Genomic DNA, 22,675 nt, shown 5'->3' on the forward strand with positions numbered 1-22,675 from the left:
AGCCAGTATGTTAACTGACTATAGACCCATTCAGCCAGTATGTTAACTGACTATAGACCCATTCAGCCAGTATGTTAACTGACTATAGACCCATTCAGCCAGTATGTTAACTGACTATAGACCCATTCAGCCAGTATGTTAACTGACTATAGACCCATTCAGCCAGTATGTTAACTACAGACCCATTCAGCCAGTATGTTAACTGACTATAGACCCATTCAGCCAGTATGTTAACTGACTATAGACCCATTCAGCCAGTATGTTAACTGACTATAGACCCATTCAGCCAGTATGTTAACTGACTATAGACCCATTCAGCCAGTATGTTAACTGACTATAGACCCATTCAGCCAGTATGTTAACTACAGACCCATTCAGCCAGTATGTTAACTGACTATAGACCCATTCAGCCAGTATGTTAACTGACTATAGACCCATTCAGCCAGTATGTTAACTACAGACCTATTCAGCCAGTATGTTAACTGACTATAGACCCATTCAGCCAGTATGTTAACTGACTATAGACCCATTCAGCCAGTATGTTAACTGACTATAGACCCATTCAGCCAGTATGTTAACTGACTATAGACCCATTCAGCCAGTATGTTAACTACAGACCCATTCAGCCAGTATGTTAACTGACTATAGACCCATTCAGCCAGTATGTTAACTGACTATAGACCCATTCAGCCAGTATGTTAACTAACTATAGACCCATTCAGCCAGTATGTTAACTGACTATAGACCCATTCAGCCAGTATGTTAACTATATAGACCCATTCAGCCAGTATGTTAACTACTATAGACCCATTCAGCCAGTATGTTAACTGACTATAGACCCATTCAGCCAGTATGTTAACTGACTATAGACCCATTCAGCCAGTATGTTAACTAACTATAGACCCATTCAGCCAGTATGTTAACTGACTATAGACCCATTCAGCCAGTATGTTAACTGACTATAGACCCATTCAGCCAGTATGTTAACTGACTATAGACCCATTCAGCCAGTATGTTAACTGACTATAGACCCATTCAGCCAGTATGTTAACTGACTATAGACCCATTCAGCCAGTATGTTAACTGACTATAGACCCATTCAGCCAGTATGTTAACTGACTATAGACCCATTCAGCCAGTATGTTAACTGACTATAGACCCATTCAGCCAGTATGTTAACTGACTATAGACCCATTCAGCCAGTATGTTAACTGACTATAGACCCATTCAGCCAGTATGTTAACTGACTATAGACCCATTCAGCCAGTATGTTAACTGACTATAGACCCATTCAGCCAGTATGTTAACTGACTATAGACCCATTCAGCCAGTATGTTAACTAACTATAGACCCATTCAGCCAGTATGTTAACTGACTATAGACCCATTCAGCCAGTATGTTAACTGACTATAGACCCATTCGGCCAGTATGTTAACTGACTATAGACCCATTCAGCCAGTATGTTAACTGACTATAGACCCATTCAGCCAGTATGTTAACTGACTATAGACCCATTCGGCCAGTATGTTAACTGACTATAGACCCATTCAGCCAGTATGTTAACTGACTATAGACCCATTCAGCCAGTATGTTAACTGACTATAGACCCATTCAGCCAGTATGTTAACTGACTATAGACCCATTCGGCCAGTATGTTAACTGACTATAGACCCATTCAGCCAGTATGTTAACTGACTATAGACCCATTCAGCCAGTATGTTAACTAACTATAGACCCATTCAGCCAGTATGTTAACTGACTATAGACCCATTCAGCCAGTATGTTAACTGACTATAGACCCATTCAGCCAGTATGTTAACTGACTATAGACCCATTCAGCCAGTATGTTAACTGACTATAGACCCATTCAGCCAACTGACTATAGACCCATTCAGCCAGTATGTTAACTGACTATAGACCCATTCAGCCAGTATGTTAACTGACTATAGACCCATTCAGCCAGTATGTTAACTGACTATAGACCCATTCAGCCAGTATGTTAACTGACTATAGACCCATTCAGCCAGTATGTTAACTGACTATAGACCCATTCGGCCAGTATGTTAACTGACTATAGACCCATTCAGCCAGTATGTTAACTGACTATAGACCCATTCAGCCAGTATGTTAACTGACTATAGACCCATTCGGCCAGTATGTTAACTGACTATAGACCCATTCAGCCAGTATGTTAACTGACTATAGACCCATTCAGCCAGTATGTTAACTGACTATAGACCCATTCAGCCAGTATGTTAACTGACTATAGACCCATTCAGCCAGTATGTTAACTGACTATAGACCCATTCGGCCAGTATGTTAACTGACTATAGACCCATTCAGCCAGTATGTTAACTGACTATAGACCCATTCAGCCAGTATGTTAACTGACTATAGACCCATTCAGCCAGTATGTTAACTGACTATAGACCCATTCAGCCAGTATGTTAACTGACTATAGACCCATTCAGCCAGTATGTTAACTGACTATAGACCCATTCAGCCAGTATGTTAACTGACTATAGACCCATTCAGCCAGTATGTTAACTGACTATAGACCCATTCAGCCAACTGACTATAGACCCATTCAGCCAGTATGTTAACTGACTATAGACCCATTCAGCCAGTATGTTAACTGACTATAGACCCATTCAGCCAGTATGTTAACTGACTATAGACCCATTCAGCCAGTATGTTAACTGACTATAGACCCATTCAGCCAGTATGTTAACTGACTATAGACCCATTCAGCCAGTATGTTAACTGACTATAGACCCATTCAGCCAGTATGTTAACTGACTATAGACCCATTCAGCCAACTGACTATAGACCCATTCAGCCAGTATGTTAACTGACTATAGACCCATTCAGCCAGTATGTTAACTGACTATAGACCCATTCAGCCAGTATGTTAACTGACTATAGACCCATTCAGCCAGTATGTTAACTGACTATAGACCCATTCAGCCAGTATGTTAACTGACTATAGACCCATTCAGCCAGTATGTTAACTGACTATAGACCCATTCAGCCAGTATGTTAACTGACTATAGACCCATTCGGCCAGTATGTTAACTGACTATAGACCCATTCAGCCAGTATGTTAACTGACTATAGACCCATTCAGCCAGTATGTTAACTGACTATAGACCCATTCAGCCAGTATGTTAACTGACTATAGACCCATTCAGCCAGTATGTTAACTGACTATAGACCCATTCAGCCAGTATGTTAACTGACTATAGACCCATTCAGCCAGTATGTTAACTGACTATAGACCCATTCAGCCAGTATGTTAACTGACTATAGACCCATTCAGCCAGTATGTTAACTGACTATAGACCCATTCAGCCAGTATGTTAACTGACTATAGACCCATTCAGCCAGTATGTTAACTGACTATAGACCCATTCAGCCAGTATGTTAACTGACTATAGACCCATTCAGCCAGTATGTTAACTGACTATAGACCCATTCAGCCAGTATGTTAACTGACTATAGACCCATTCAGCCAACTGACTATAGACCCATTCAGCCAGTATGTTAACTGACTATAGACCCATTCAGCCAGTATGTTAACTGACTATAGACCCATTCAGCCAGTATGTTAACTGACTATAGACCCATTCAGCCAGTATGTTAACTGACTATAGACCCATTCAGCCAGTATGTTAACTGACTATAGACCCATTCAGCCAGTATGTTAACTGACTATAGACCCATTCAGCCAGTATGTTAACTGACTATAGACCCATTCAGCCAGTATGTTAACTGACTATAGACCCATTCAGCCAGTATGTTAACTACAGACCCATTCAGCCAGTATGTTAACTGACTATAGACCCATTCAGCCAGTATGTTAACTGACTATAGACCCATTCAGCCAGTATGTTAACTGACTATAGACCCATTCAGCCAGTATGTTAACTGACTATAGACCCATTCAGCCAGTATGTTAACTGACTATAGACCCATTCAGCCAGTATGTTAACTGACTATAGACCCATTCAGCCAGTATGTTAACTGACTATAGACCCATTCAGCCAGTATGTTAACTGACTATAGACCCATTCAGCCAGTATGTTAACTGACTATAGACCCATTCAGCCAGTATGTTAACTGACTATAGACCCATTCAGCCAGTATGTTAACTGACTATAGACCCATTCAGCCAGTATGTTAACTGACTATAGACCCATTCAGCCAGTATGTTAACTGACTATAGACCCATTCAGCCAGTATGTTAACTGACTATAGACCCATTCAGCCAGTATGTTAACTGACTATAGACCCATTCAGCCAGTATGTTAACTGACTATAGACCCATTCAGCCAGTATGTTAACTGACTATAGACCCATTCAGCCAGTATGTTAACTGACTATAGACCCATTCAGCCAGTATGTTAACTGACTATAGACCCATTCAGCCAGTATGTTAACTGACTATAGACCCATTCAGCCAGTATGTTAACTGACTATAGACCCATTCAGCCAGTATGTTAACTGACTATAGACCCATTCAGCCAGTATGTTAACTGACTATAGACCCATTCAGCCAGTATGTTAACTGACTATAGACCCATTCAGCCAGTATGTTAACTGACTATAGACCCATTCAGCCAGTATGTTAACTGACTATAGACCCATTCAGCCAGTATGTTAACTGACTATAGACCCATTCAGCCAGTATGTTAACTGACTATAGACCCATTCAGCCAACTGACTATAGACCCATTCAGCCAGTATGTTAACTGACTATAGACCCATTCAGCCAGTATGTTAACTGACTATAGACCCATTCAGCCAGTATGTTAACTGACTATAGACCCATTCAGCCAGTATGTTAACTGACTATAGACCCATTCAGCCAGTATGTTAACTGACTATAGACCCATTCAGCCAGTATGTTAACTGACTATAGACCCATTCAGCCAGTATGTTAACTGACTATAGACCCATTCAGCCAGTATGTTAACTGACTATAGACCCATTCAGCCAGTATGTTAACTGACTATAGACCCATTCAGCCAGTATGTTAACTGACTATAGACCCATTCAGCCAACTGACTATAGACCCATTCAGCCAGTATGTTAACTGACTATAGACCCATTCAGCCAGTATGTTAACTGACTATAGACCCATTCAGCCAGTATGTTAACTGACTATAGACCCATTCAGCCAGTATGTTAACTGACTATAGACCCATTCAGCCAGTATGTTAACTGACTATAGACCCATTCAGCCAGTATGTTAACTGACTATAGACCCATTCAGCCAGTATGTTAACTGACTATAGACCCATTCAGCCAGTATGTTAACTGACTATAGACCCATTCAGCCAGTATGTTAACTACTATAGACCCATTCAGCCAGTATGTTAACTGACTATAGACCCATTCAGCCAGTATGTTAACTGACTATAGACCCATTCAGCCAGTATGTTAACTGACTATAGACCCATTCAGCCAGTATGTTAACTGACTATAGACCCATTCAGCCAGTATGTTAACTGACTATAGACCCATTCAGCCAGTATGTTAACTGACTATAGACCCATTCAGCCAGTATGTTAACTGACTATAGACCCATTCAGCCAGTATGTTAACTGACTATAGACCCATTCAGCCAGTATGTTAACTGACTATAGACCCATTCAGCCAGTATGTTAACTGACTATAGACCCATTCAGCCAGTATGTTAACTGACTATAGACCCATTCAGCCAGTATGTTAACTGACTATAGACCCATTCAGCCAGTATGTTAACTGACTATAGACCCATTCAGCCAGTATGTTAACTGACTATAGACCCATTCAGCCAGTATGTTAACTGACTATAGACCCATTCAGCCAGCTGACTATAGACCCATTCAGCCAGTATGTTAACTGACTATAGACCCATTCAGCCAGTATGTTAACTGACTATAGACCCATTCAGCCAGTATGTTAACTGACTATAGACCCATTCAGCCAGTATGTTAACTGACTATAGACCCATTCAGCCAGTATGTTAACTGACTATAGACCCATTCAGCCAGTATGTTAACTGACTATAGACCCATTCAGCCAGTATGTTAACTGACTATAGACCCATTCAGCCAGTATGTTAACTGACTATAGACCCATTCAGCCAGTATGTTAACTGACTATAGACCCATTCAGCCAGTATGTTAACTGACTATAGACCCATTCAGCCAGTATGTTAACTGACTATAGACCCATTCAGCCAGTATGTTAACTGACTATAGACCCATTCAGCCAGTATGTTAACTGACTATAGACCCATTCAGCCAGTATGTTAACTGACTATAGACCCATTCAGCCAGTATGTTAACTGACTATAGACCCATTCAGCCAGTATGTTAACTGACTATAGACCCATTCAGCCAGTATGTTAACTGACTATAGACCCATTCAGCCAGTATGTTAACTGACTATAGACCCATTCAGCCAGTATGTTAACTGACTATAGACCCATTCAGCCAGTATGTTAACTGACTATAGACCCATTCAGCCAGTATGTTAACTGACTATAGACCCATTCAGCCAGTATGTTAACTGACTATAGACCCATTCAGCCAGTATGTTAACTGACTATAGACCCATTCAGCCAGTATGTTAACTGACTATAGACCCATTCAGCCAGTATGTTAACTGACTATAGACCCATTCAGCCAGTATGTTAACTGACTATAGACCCATTCAGCCAACTGACTATAGACCCATTCAGCCAGTATGTTAACTGACTATAGACCCATTCAGCCAGTATGTTAACTGACTATAGACCCATTCAGCCAGTATGTTAACTGACTATAGACCCATTCAGCCAGTATGTTAACTGACTATAGACCCATTCAGCCAGTATGTTAACTGACTATAGACCCATTCAGCCAGTATGTTAACTGACTATAGACCCATTCAGCCAGTATGTTAACTGACTATAGACCCATTCAGCCAGTATGTTAACTGACTATAGACCCATTCAGCCAGTATGTTAACTGACTATAGACCCATTCAGCCAGTATGTTAACTGACTATAGACCCATTCAGCCAGTATGTTAACTGACTATAGACCCATTCAGCCAGTATGTTAACTGACTATAGACCCATTCAGCCAGTATGTTAACTGACTATAGACCCATTCAGCCAGTATGTTAACTGACTATAGACCCATTCAGCCAGTATGTTAACTGACTATAGACCCATTCAGCCAGTATGTTAACTGACTATAGACCCATTCAGCCAGTATGTTAACTGACTATAGACCCATTCAGCCAGTATGTTAACTGACTATAGACCCATTCAGCCAGTATGTTAACTGACTATAGACCCATTCAGCCAGTATGTTAACTGACTATAGACCCATTCAGCCAGTATGTTAACTGACTATAGACCCATTCAGCCAGTATGTTAACTGACTATAGACCCATTCAGCCAGTATGTTAACTGACTATAGACCCATTCAGCCAGTATGTTAACTGACTATAGACCCATTCAGCCAGTATGTTAACTGACTATAGACCCATTCAGCCAGTATGTTAACTGACTATAGACCCATTCAGCCAGTATGTTAACTGACTATAGACCCATTCAGCCAGTATGTTAACTGACTATAGACCCATTCAGCCAGTATGTTAACTGACTATAGACCCATTCAGCCAGTATGTTAACTGACTATAGACCCATTCAGCCAGTATGTTAACTGACTATAGACCCATTCAGCCAGTATGTTAACTGACTATAGACCCATTCAGCCAGTATGTTAACTGACTATAGACCCATTCAGCCAGTATGTTAACTGACTATAGACCCATTCAGCCAGTATGTTAACTGACTATAGACCCATTCAGCCAGTATGTTAACTGACTATAGACCCATTCAGCCAGTATGTTAACTGACTATAGACCCATTCAGCCAGTATGTTAACTGACTATAGACCCATTCAGCCAGTATGTTAACTGACTATAGACCCATTCAGCCAGTATGTTAACTGACTATAGACCCATTCAGCCAGTATGTTAACTGACTATAGACCCATTCAGCCAGTATGTTAACTGACTATAGACCCATTCAGCCAGTATGTTAACTGACTATAGACCCATTCAGCCAGTATGTTAACTGACTATAGACCCATTCAGCCAGTATGTTAACTGACTATAGACCCATTCAGCCAGTATGTTAACTGACTATAGACCCATTCAGCCAGTATGTTAACTGACTATAGACCCATTCAGCCAGTATGTTAACTGACTATAGACCCATTCAGCCAGTATGTTAACTGACTATAGACCCATTCAGCCAGTATGTTAACTGACTATAGACCCATTCAGCCAGTATGTTAACTGACTATAGACCCATTCAGCCAGTATGTTAACTGACTATAGACCCATTCAGCCAGTATGTTAACTGACTATAGACCCATTCAGCCAGTATGTTAACTGACTATAGACCCATTCAGCCAGTATGTTAACTGACTATAGACCCATTCAGCCAGTATGTTAACTGACTATAGACCCATTCAGCCAGTATGTTAACTGACTATAGACCCATTCAGCCAGTATGTTAACTGACTATAGACCCATTCAGCCAGTATGTTAACTGACTATAGACCCATTCAGCCAGTATGTTAACTGACTATAGACCCATTCAGCCAGTATGTTAACTGACTATAGACCCATTCAGCCAGTATGTTAACTGACTATAGACCCATTCAGCCAGTATGTTAACTGACTATAGACCCATTCAGCCAGTATGTTAACTGACTATAGACCCATTCAGCCAGTATGTTAACTGACTATAGACCCATTCAGCCAGTATGTTAACTGACTATAGACCCATTCAGCCAGTATGTTAACTGACTATAGACCCATTCAGCCAGTATGTTAACTGACTATAGACCCATTCAGCCAGTATGTTAACTGACTATAGACCCATTCAGCCAGTATGTTAACTGACTATAGACCCATTCAGCCAGTATGTTAACTGACTATAGACCCATTCAGCCAGTATGTTAACTGACTATAGACCCATTCAGCCAGTATGTTAACTGACTATAGACCCATTCAGCCAGTATGTTAACTGACTATAGACCCATTCAGCCAGTATGTTAACTGACTATAGACCCATTCAGCCAGTATGTTAACTGACTATAGACCCATTCAGCCAGTATGTTAACTGACTATAGACCCATTCAGCCAGTATGTTAACTGACTATAGACCCATTCAGCCAGTATGTTAACTGACTATAGACCCATTCAGCCAGTATGTTAACTGACTATAGACCCATTCAGCCAGTATGTTAACTGACTATAGACCCATTCAGCCAGTATGTTAACTGACTATAGACCCATTCAGCCAGTATGTTAACTGACTATAGACCCATTCAGCCAGTATGTTAACTGACTATAGACCCATTCAGCCAGTATGTTAACTGACTATAGACCCATTCAGCCAGTATGTTAACTGACTATAGACCCATTCAGCCAGTATGTTAACTGACTATAGACCCATTCAGCCAGTATGTTAACTGACTATAGACCCATTCAGCCAGTATGTTAACTGACTATAGACCCATTCAGCCAGTATGTTAACTGACTATAGACCCATTCAGCCAGTATGTTAACTGACTATAGACCCATTCAGCCAGTATGTTAACTGACTATAGACCCATTCAGCCAGTATGTTAACTGACTATAGACCCATTCAGCCAGTATGTTAACTGACTATAGACCCATTCAGCCAGTATGTTAACTGACTATAGACCCATTCAGCCAGTATGTTAACTGACTATAGACCCATTCAGCCAGTATGTTAACTGACTATAGACCCATTCAGCCAGTATGTTAACTGACTATAGACCCATTCAGCCAGTATGTTAACTGACTATAGACCCATTCAGCCAGTATGTTAACTGACTATAGACCCATTCAGCCAGTATGTTAACTGACTATAGACCCATTCAGCCAGTATGTTAACTGACTATAGACCCATTCAGCCAGTATGTTAACTGACTATAGACCCATTCAGCCAGTATGTTAACTGACTATAGACCCATTCAGCCAGTATGTTAACTGACTATAGACCCATTCAGCCAGTATGTTAACTGACTATAGACCCATTCAGCCAGTATGTTAACTGACTATAGACCCATTCAGCCAGTATGTTAACTGACTATAGACCCATTCAGCCAGTATGTTAACTGACTATAGACCCATTCAGCCAGTATGTTAACTGACTATAGACCCATTCAGCCAGTATGTTAACTGACTATAGACCCATTCAGCCAGTATGTTAACTGACTATAGACCCATTCAGCCAGTATGTTAACTGACTATAGACCCATTCAGCCAGTATGTTAACTGACTATAGACCCATTCAGCCAGTATGTTAACTGACTATAGACCCATTCAGCCAGTATGTTAACTGACTATAGACCCATTCAGCCAGTATGTTAACTGACTATAGACCCATTCAGCCAGTATGTTAACTGACTATAGACCCATTCAGCCAGTATGTTAACTGACTATAGACCCATTCAGCCAGTATGTTAACTGACTATAGACCCATTCAGCCAGTATGTTAACTGACTATAGACCCATTCAGCCAGTATGTTAACTGACTATAGACCCATTCAGCCAGTATGTTAACTGACTATAGACCCATTCAGCCAGTATGTTAACTGACTATAGACCCATTCAGCCAGTATGTTAACTGACTATAGACCCATTCAGCCAGTATGTTAACTGACTATAGACCCATTCAGCCAGTATGTTAACTGACTATAGACCCATTCAGCCAGTATGTTAACTGACTATAGACCCATTCAGCCAGTATGTTAACTGACTATAGACCCATTCAGCCAGTATGTTAACTGACTATAGACCCATTCAGCCAGTATGTTAACTGACTATAGACCCATTCAGCCAGTATGTTAACTGACTATAGACCCATTCAGCCAGTATGTTAACTGACTATAGACCCATTCAGCCAGTATGTTAACTGACTATAGACCCATTCAGCCAGTATGTTAACTGACTATAGACCCATTCAGCCAGTATGTTAACTGACTATAGACCCATTCAGCCAGTATGTTAACTGACTATAGACCCATTCAGCCAGTATGTTAACTGACTATAGACCCATTCAGCCAACTGACTATAGACCCATTCAGCCAGTATGTTAACTGACTATAGACCCATTCAGCCAGTATGTTAACTGACTATAGACCCATTCAGCCAGTATGTTAACTGACTATAGACCCATTCAGCCAGTATGTTAACTGACTATAGACCCATTCAGCCAGTATGTTAACTGACTATAGACCCATTCAGCCAGTATGTTAACTGACTATAGACCCATTCAGCCAGTATGTTAACTGACTATAGACCCATTCAGCCAGTATGTTAACTGACTATAGACCCATTCAGCCAGTATGTTAACTGACTATAGACCCATTCAGCCAGTATGTTAACTGACTATAGACCCATTCAGCCAGTATGTTAACTGACTATAGACCCATTCAGCCAGTATGTTAACTGACTATAGACCCATTCAGCCAGTATGTTAACTGACTATAGACCCATTCAGCCAGTATGTTAACTGACTATAGACCCATTCAGCCAGTATGTTAACTGACTATAGACCCATTCAGCCAGTATGTTAACTGACTATAGACCCATTCAGCCAGTATGTTAACTGACTATAGACCCATTCAGCCAGTATGTTAACTGACTATAGACCCATTCAGCCAGTATGTTAACTGACTATAGACCCATTCAGCCAGTATGTTAACTGACTATAGACCCATTCAGCCAGTATGTTAACTGACTATAGACCCATTCAGCCAGTATGTTAACTGACTATAGACCCATTCAGCCAGTATGTTAACTGACTATAGACCCATTCAGCCAGTATGTTAACTGACTATAGACCCATTCAGCCAGTATGTTAACTGACTATAGACCCATTCAGCCAGTATGTTAACTGACTATAGACCCATTCAGCCAGTATGTTAACTGACTATAGACCCATTCAGCCAGTATGTTAACTGACTATAGACCCATTCAGCCAGTATGTTAACTGACTATAGACCCATTCAGCCAGTATGTTAACTGACTATAGACCCATTCAGCCAGTATGTTAACTGACTATAGACCCATTCAGCCAGTATGTTAACTGACTATAGACCCATTCAGCCAGTATGTTAACTGACTATAGACCCATTCAGCCAGTATGTTAACTGACTATAGACCCATTCAGCCAGTATGTTAACTGACTATAGACCCATTCAGCCAGTATGTTAACTGACTATAGACCCATTCAGCCAGTATGTTAACTGACTATAGACCCATTCAGCCAGTATGTTAACTGACTATAGACCCATTCAGCCAGTATGTTAACTGACTATAGACCCATTCAGCCAGTATGTTAACTGACTATAGACCCATTCAGCCAGTATGTTAACTGACTATAGACCCATTCAGCCAGTATGTTAACTGACTATAGACCCATTCAGCCAGTATGTTAACTGACTATAGACCCATTCAGCCAGTATGTTAACTGACTATAGACCCATTCAGCCAGTATGTTAACTGACTATAGACCCATTCAGCCAGTATGTTAACTGACTATAGACCCATTCAGCCAGTATGTTAACTGACTATAGACCCATTCAGCCAGTATGTTAACTGACTATAGACCCATTCAGCCAGTATGTTAACTGACTATAGACCCATTCAGCCAGTATGTTAACTGACTATAGACCCATTCAGCCAGTATGTTAACTGACTATAGACCCATTCAGCCAGTATGTTAACTGACTATAGACCCATTCAGCCAGTATGTTAACTGACTATAGACCCATTCAGCCAGTATGTTAACTGACTATAGACCCATTCAGCCAGTATGTTAACTGACTATAGACCCATTCAGCCAGTATGTTAACTGACTATAGACCCATTCAGCCAGTATGTTAACTGACTATAGACCCATTCAGCCAGTATGTTAACTGACTATAGACCCATTCAGCCAGTATGTTAACTGACTATAGACCCATTCAGCCAGTATGTTAACTGACTATAGACCCATTCAGCCAGTATGTTAACTGACTATAGACCCATTCAGCCAGTATGTTAACTGACTATAGACCCATTCAGCCAGTATGTTAACTGACTATAGACCCATTCAGCCAGTATGTTAACTGACTATAGACCCATTCAGCCAGTATGTTAACTGACTATAGACCCATTCAGCCAGTATGTTAACTGACTATAGACCCATTCAGCCAGTATGTTAACTGACTATAGACCCATTCAGCCAGTATGTTAACTGACTATAGACCCATTCAGCCAGTATGTTAACTGACTATAGACCCATTCAGCCAGTATGTTAACTGACTATAGACCCATTCAGCCAGTATGTTAACTGACTATAGACCCATTCAGCCAGTATGTTAACTGACTATAGACCCATTCAGCCAGTATGTTAACTGACTATAGACCCATTCAGCCAGTATGTTAACTGACTATAGACCCATTCAGCCAGTATGTTAACTGACTATAGACCCATTCAGCCAGTATGTTAACTGACTATAGACCCATTCAGCCAGTATGTTAACTGACTATAGACCCATTCAGCCAGTATGTTAACTGACTATAGACCCATTCAGCCAGTATGTTAACTGACTATAGACCCATTCAGCCAGTATGTTAACTGACTATAGACCCATTCAGCCAGTATGTTAACTGACTATAGACCCATTCAGCCAGTATGTTAACTGACTATAGACCCATTCAGCCAGTATGTTAACTGACTATAGACCCATTCAGCCAGTATGTTAACTGACTATAGACCCATTCAGCCAGTATGTTAACTGACTATAGACCCATTCAGCCAGTATGTTAACTGACTATAGACCCATTCAGCCAGTATGTTAACTGACTATAGACCCATTCAGCCAGTATGTTAACTGACTATAGACCCATTCAGCCAGTATGTTAACTGACTATAGACCCATTCAGCCAGTATGTTAACTGACTATAGACCCATTCAGCCAGTATGTTAACTGACTATAGACCCATTCAGCCAGTATGTTAACTGACTATAGACCCATTCAGCCAGTATGTTAACTGACTATAGACCCATTCAGCCAGTATGTTAACTGACTATAGACCCATTCAGCCAGTATGTTAACTGACTATAGACCCATTCAGCCAGTATGTTAACTGACTATAGACCCATTCAGCCAGTATGTTAACTGACTATAGACCCATTCAGCCAGTATGTTAACTGACTATAGACCCATTCAGCCAGTATGTTAACTGACTATAGACCCATTCAGCCAGTATGTTAACTGACTATAGACCCATTCAGCCAACTGACTATAGACCCATTCAGCCAGTATGTTAACTGACTATAGACCCATTCAGCCAGTATGTTAACTGACTATAGACCCATTCAGCCAGTATGTTAACTGACTATAGACCCATTCAGCCAGTATGTTAACTGACTATAGACCCATTCAGCCAGTATGTTAACTGACTATAGACCCATTCAGCCAGTATGTTAACTGACTATAGACCCATTCAGCCAGTATGTTAACTGACTATAGACCCATTCAGCCAGTATGTTAACTGACTATAGACCCATTCAGCCAGTATGTTAACTGACTATAGACCCATTCAGCCAGTATGTTAACTGACTATAGACCCATTCAGCCAGTATGTTAACTGACTATAGACCCATTCAGCCAGTATGTTAACTGACTATAGACCCATTCAGCCAGTATGTTAACTGACTATAGACCCATTCAGCCAGTATGTTAACTGACTATAGACCCATTCAGCCAGTATGTTAACTGACTATAGACCCATTCAGCCAGTATGTTAACTGACTATAGACCCATTCAGCCAGTATGTTAACTGACTATAGACCCATTCAGCCAGTATGTTAACTGACTATAGACCCATTCAGCCAGTATGTTAACTGACTATAGACCCATTCAGCCAGTATGTTAACTGACTATAGACCCATTCAGCCAGTATGTTAACTGACTATAGACCCATTCAGCCAGTATGTTAACTGACTATAGACCCATTCAGCCAGTATGTTAACTGACTATAGACCCATTCAGCCAGTATGTTAACTGACTATAGACCCATTCAGCCAGTATGTTAACTGACTATAGACCCATTCAGCCAGTATGTTAACTGACTATAGACCCATTCAGCCAGTATGTTAACTGACTATAGACCCATTCAGCCAGTATGTTAACTGACTATAGACCCATTCAGCCAGTATGTTAACTGACTATAGACCCATTCAGCCAGTATGTTAACTGACTATAGACCCATTCAGCCAGTATGTTAACTGACTATAGACCCATTCAGCCAGTATGTTAACTGACTATAGACCCATTCAGCCAGTATGTTAACTGACTATAGACCCATTCAGCCAGTATGTTAACTGACTAGACCCATTCAGCCAGTATGTTAACTGACTATAGACCCATTCAGCCAGTATGTTAACTGACTATAGACCCATTCAGCCAGTATGTTAACTGACTATAGACCCATTCAGCCAGTATGTTAACTGACTATAGACCCATTCAGCCAGTATGTTAACTGACTATAGACCCATTCAGCCAGTATGTTAACTGACTATAGACCCATTCAGCCAGTATGTTAACTGACTATAGACCCATTCAGCCAGTATGTTAACTGACTATAGACCCATTCAGCCAGTATGTTAACTGACTATAGACCCATTCAGCCAGTATGTTAACTGACTATAGACCCATTCAGCCAGTATGTTAACTGACTATAGACCCATTCAGCCAGTATGTTAACTGACTATAGACCCATTCAGCCAGTATGTTAACTGACTATAGACCCATTCAGCCAGTATGTTAACTGACTATAGACCCATTCAGCCAGTATGTTAACTGACTATAGACCCATTCAGCCAGTATGTTAACTGACTATAGACCCATTCAGCCAGTATGTTAACTGACTATAGACCCATTCAGCCAGTATGTTAACTGACTATAGACCCATTCAGCCAGTATGTTAACTGACTATAGACCCATTCAGCCAGTATGTTAACTGACTATAGACCCATTCAGCCAGTATGTTAACTGACTATAGACCCATTCAGCCAGTATGTTAACTGACTATAGACCCATTCAGCCAGTATGTTAACTGACTATAGACCCATTCAGCCAGTATGTTAACTGACTATAGACCCATTCAGCCAGTATGTTAACTGACTATAGACCCATTCAGCCAGTACTGACTATAGACCCATTCAGCCAGTATGTTAACTGACTATAGACCCATTCAGCCAGTATGTTAACTGACTATAGACCCATTCAGCCAGTATGTTAACTGACTATAGACCCATTCAGCCAGTATGTTAACTGACTATAGACCCATTCAGCCAGTATGTTAACTGACTATAGACCCATTCAGCCAGTATGTTAACTGACTATAGACCCATTCAGCCAGTATGTTAACTGACTATAGACCCATTCAGCCAGTATGTTAACTGACTATAGACCCATTCAGCCAGTATGTTAACTGACTATAGACCCATTCAGCCAGTATGTTAACTGACTATAGACCCATTCAGCCAGTATGTTAACTGACTATAGACCCATTCAGCCAGTATGTTAACTGACTATAGACCCATTCAGCCAGTATGTTAACTGACTATAGACCCATTCAGCCAGTATGTTAACTGACTATAGACCCATTCAGCCAGTATGTTAACTGACTATAGACCCATTCAGCCAGTATGTTAACTGACTATAGACCCATTCAGCCAGTATGTTAACTGACTATAGACCCATTCAGCCAGTATGTTAACTGACTATAGACCCATTCAGCCAGTATGTTAACTGACTATAGACCCATTCAGCCAGTATGTTAACTGACTATAGACCCATTCAGCCAGTATGTTAACTGACTATAGACCCATTCAGCCAGTATGTTAACTGACTATAGACCCATTCAGCCAGTATGTTAACTGACTATAGACCCATTCAGCCAGTATGTTAACTGACTATAGACCCATTCAGCCAGTATGTTAACTGACTATAGACCCATTCAGCCAGTATGTTAACTGACTATAGACCCATTCAGCCAGTATGTTAACTGACTATAGACCCATTCAGCCAGTATGTTAACTGACTATAGACCCATTCAGCCAGTATGTTAACTGACTATAGACCCATTCAGCCAGTATGTTAACTGACTATAGACCCATTCAGCCAGTATGTTAACTGACTATAGACCCATTCAGCCAGTATGTTAACTGACTATAGACCCATTCAGCCAGTATGTTAACTGACTATAGACCCATTCAGCCAGTATGTTAACTGACTATAGACCCATTCAGCCAGTATGTTAACTGACTATAGACCCATTCAGCCAGTATGTTAACTGACTATAGACCCATTCAGCCAGTATGTTAACTGACTATAGACCCATTCAGCCAGTATGTTAACTGACTATAGACCCATTCAGCCAGTATGTTAACTGACTATAGACCCATTCAGCCAGTACTGACTATAGACCCATTCAGCCAGTATGTTAACTGACTATAGACCCATTCAGCCAGTATGTTAACTGACTATAGACCCATTCAGCCAGTACTGACTATAGACCCATTCAGCCAGTATGTTAACTGACTATAGACCCATTCAGCCAGTATGTTAACTGACTATAGACCCATTCAGCCAGTATGTTAACTGACTATAGACCCATTCAGCCAGTATGTTAACTGACTATAGACCCATTCAGCCAGTATGTTAACTGACTATAGACCCATTCAGCCAGTATGTTAACTGACTATAGACCCATTCAGCCAGTATGTTAACTGACTATAGACCCATTCAGCCAGTACTGACTATAGACCCATTCAGCCAGTATGTTAACTGACTATAGACCCATTCAGCCAGTATGTTAACTGACTATAGACCCATTCAGCCAGTATGTTAACTGACTATAGACCCATTCAGCCAGTATGTTAACTGACTATAGACCCATTCAGCCAGTATGTTAACTGACTATAGACCCATTCAGCCAGTATGTTAACTGACTATAGACCCATTCAGCCAGTATGTTAACTGACTATAGACCCATTCAGCCAGTATGTTAACTGACTATAGACCCATTCGGCCAGTATGTTAACTGACTATAGACCCATTCAGCCAGTATGTTAACTGACTATAGACCCATTCAGCCAACTGACTATAGACCCATTCAGCCAGTATGTTAACTGACTATAGACCCATTCAGCCAGTATGTTAACTGACTATAGACCCATTCAGCCAGTATGTTAACTGACTATAGACCCATTCAGCCAGTATGTTAACTGACTATAGACCCATTCAGCCAGTATGTTAACTGACTATAGACCCATTCAGCCAGTATGTTAACTGACTATAGACCCATTCAGCCAGTATGTTAACTGACTATAGACCCATTCAGCCAGTATGTTAACTGACTATAGACCCATTCAGCCAGTATGTTAACTGACTATAGACCCATTCAGCCAGTATGTTAACTGACTATAGACCCATTCAGCCAGTATGTTAACTGACTATAGACCCATTCAGCCAGTATGTTAACTGACTATAGACCCATTCAGCCAGTATGTTAACTGACTATAGACCCATTCAGCCAGTATGTTAACTGACTATAGACCCATTCAGCCAACTGACTATAGACCCATTCAGCCAGTATGTTAACTGACTATAGACCCATTCAGCCAGTATGTTAACTGACTATAGACCCATTCAGCCAGTATGTTAACTGACTATAGACCCATTCAGCCAGTATGTTAACTGACTATAGACCCATTCAGCCAGTATGTTAACTGACTATAGACCCATTCAGCCAGTATGTTAACTGACTATAGACCCATTCAGCCAGTATGTTAACTGACTATAGACCCATTCAGCCAGTATGTTAACTGACTATAGACCCATTCAGCCAGTATGTTAACTGACTATAGACCCATTCAGCCAACTGACTATAGACCCATTCAGCCAGTATGTTAACTGACTATAGACCCATTCAGCCAGTATGTTAACTGACTATAGACCCATTCAGCCAGTATGTTAACTGACTATAGACCCATTCAGCCAGTATGTTAACTGACTATAGACCCATTCAGCCAGTATGTTAACTGACTATAGACCCATTCAGCCAGTATGTTCTGACTATAGACCCATTCAGCCAGTATGTTAACTGACTATAGACCCATTCAGCCAGTATGTTAACTGACTATAGACCCATTCGGCCAGTATGTTAACTGACTATAGACCCATTCAGCCAGTATGTTAACTGACTATAGACCCATTCAGCCAACTGACTATAGACCCATTCAGCCAGTATGTTAACTGACTATAGACCCATTCAGCCAGTATGTTAACTGACTATAGACCCATTCAGCCAGTATGTTAACTGACTATAGACCCATTCAGCCAGTATGTTAACTGACTATAGACCCATTCAGCCAGTATGTTAACTGACTATAGACCCATTCAGCCAGTATGTTAACTGACTATAGACCCATTCAGCCAGTATGTTAACTGACTATAGACCCATTCAGCCAGTATGTTAACTGACTATAGACCCATTCAGCCAGTATGTTAACTGACTATAGACCCATTCAGCCAACTGACTATAGACCCATTCAGCCAGTATGTTAACTGACTATAGACCCATTCAGCCAGTATGTTAACTGACTATAGACCCATTCAGCCAGTATGTTAACTGACTATAGACCCATTCAGCCAGTATGTTAACTGACTATAGACCCATTCGGCCAGTATGTTAACTGACTATAGACCCATTCGGCCAGTATGTTAACTGACTATAGACCCATTCAGCCAGTATGTTAACTGACTATAGACCCATTCAGCCAACTGACTATAGACCCATTCAGCCAACTGACTATAGACCCATTCAGCCAGTATGTTAACTGACTATAGACCCATTCAGCCAGTATGTTAACTGACTATAGACCCATTCAGCCAGTATGTTAACTGACTATAGACCCATTCAGCCAGTATGTTAACTGACTATAGACCCATTCAGCCAGTACTGACTATAGTTGTGCGTTGTCGTGGTTACAGAAGCTGTACATCGTGTGTGACGTGGCGTTGTTCGTGATCGTTAACAAGTCGACCGCCTGTCATCTGGAGTCTCCTAAAGACCCGTCCTGCCCAGCAAGTTCTACACTCCTCCTGACAAGGTACACACATCATACACACACACACGCATCACACACACACACTTCATACACACACACACACACACACGCATCACACACACACACACACACACACACACACACACACACACACACAATCATACACACACACCCATCATACACACACACACACACACACATCATACACACACACACGCATCACACACACACACACACATCATACACACACACACACACACACACACACACACATCATACACACACACACACATCATACACACACACACACACACCACACATCATACACACACACACACACACACACACACATCACACACACACACACACACACACACACACATCATACACACACACACCACACGCATCACACACACACAGCACACACACATCATACATACACACACACACACACACATCATACACACACACACACACACACACACATCATACACACACACACACACACACACACATCATACACACACACAATCATACACACACACACACACAGACACACACACACACACACACACAACACACACACACACACAACACACACACACACACACTCATACACACACACATCATACACACACACACACACAGACACACACACAACAACACACACACACACACACACACACCATACACACATCATACACACACACATCATACACACATCATACACACACACACATCATACACACACACACATCATACACACACACACACCACACACACCACCACACACACACACACACACACACACACACACACACACACACACATCATACACACACACACATCATACACACACACAAAAGGTTGCGTAAATAAGTGGTCTCCCTCCAGGACCTGATCAATGATAAGGAGTATTTAATAAGTGGTCTCCCTCCAGGACCTGATCAATGATAAGGAGTATTTAATAAGTGGTCTCCCTCCAGGACCTGATCAATGATAAGGAGTATTTAATAAGTGGTCTCCCTCCAGGACCTGATCAATGATAAGGAGTATTTAATAAGTTGTCTCCCTCCAGGACTTGATCAATGATAAGGAGTATTTAATAAGTTGTCTCCTCCAGGACTTGATCAATGATAAGGAGTATTTAATAAGTTGTCTCCTCCAGGACTTGATCAATGATAAGGAGTATTTAATAAGTTGTCTCCCTCCAGACTGATCAATGATAAGGAGTATTTATCATCAGAGGCCAGAACAGTGCTGCTGACGGGAAAGGTAAGGACCTCACCTGTATAGTACTGTTATAGTACCTGTTATAGTACCTGTTATAATACCTGTTATAGTACCTGTTATAATACCTGTTATAGTACCTGTTATAATACCTGTTATAATACCTGTTATAATACCTGTTATAGTACCTGTTATAATACTGTTATAGTACCTGTTATAATACCTGTACTGTTATAGTACCTGTTATAATACCTTATAGTACCTGTTATAATACCTGTTATAGTACCTGTTATAGTACCTGTTATAATACCTGTTATAATACCTGTACCTGTTATGAGTACCTGTATATATACCTGTTATAATACTGTTATAGTACTGTTATAGTACTGTTATAATACCTGTTATAATACCTGTACCTGTTATAGTACTGTTATATACCTTGTTATAATACCTGTTATAGTACCTGTATATACCTGTTATAATACCTGTTATAATACCTGTACCTGTTTTAGTACTGTTATAGTACCTTTATAGTACCTGTTATAATACCTGTTATAGTACCTGTATTATAACCTGTTATAATACCTGTTATAGTACTGTTATAGTACCTGTTATAGTACTGTTTAATACCTGTTATAATACCTGTACCTGTTTATACTACTGTTATATACCGTTAATACCTGTTTAGTACCTGTACCTGTTATAGTACTGTTATAGTACCTGTTATAGTACCTGTTATAGTACTGTTATAATACCTGTTATAGTACCTGTACCTGTTATAATACCTTTATAATACCGTACTGTATAATACCTGTATAGTACCGTTATAGTACTGTTATAATACTGGTTAATACCTGTTATAATACTGTTATAGTACTGTTATAATACTGTTATAGTACCTGTTATTACCTGTTATAGTACTTTATAATACTGTATAATACCGTACTGTTATAGTACCTGTTTTATAGTACCTGTTTAGGTACTGTTATAATACCTGTTATAGTACGTACCTGTTATGTACCTTTATAGTACCTGTTATAGTACCTGTTGTAATACCTGTTATAGTACCTGTACTGTTATAGTACCTGTTATAATACCGTTATAGTACTGTACCTGTTATAATACCTGTTATAGTACCTGTTATAGTACCTGTTATAGTACTGTTATAGTACTGCTATAATACCTGTTATAATACCTGTATTAGTACCTGTTATAATACCTGTTATAA

The 22,675-nt window shown here is 40.5% G+C and overlaps 1 protein-coding gene across 1 annotated transcript in view; it reads left to right on the forward strand.

The window, feature by feature from the left end:
• LOC116366736 (sister chromatid cohesion protein PDS5 homolog A-like) overlaps positions 1 to 21,451 on the forward strand; it is a 41,342-nt gene extending 19,891 nt beyond the window's left edge. Inside the window, exons 8-10 of the mRNA XM_031818706.1 lie at positions 20,141 to 20,259; positions 21,130 to 21,131; positions 21,432 to 21,451. Of these exons, the coding sequence (XP_031674566.1) occupies positions 20,141 to 20,259; positions 21,130 to 21,131; positions 21,432 to 21,436 (126 nt within the window). The 3' untranslated portion in view covers positions 21,437 to 21,451. The remainder of the gene's footprint in view (positions 1 to 20,140; positions 20,260 to 21,129; positions 21,132 to 21,431) is intronic.
• Positions 21,452 to 22,675: the final 1,224 nt, after the last annotated feature.

The sequence above is a fragment of the Oncorhynchus kisutch genome, unplaced genomic scaffold (assembly GCF_002021735.2).
Source record: "Oncorhynchus kisutch isolate 150728-3 unplaced genomic scaffold, Okis_V2 scaffold1561, whole genome shotgun sequence".
Classification (NCBI taxonomy): Eukaryota; Metazoa; Chordata; class Actinopteri; order Salmoniformes; family Salmonidae; genus Oncorhynchus; species Oncorhynchus kisutch.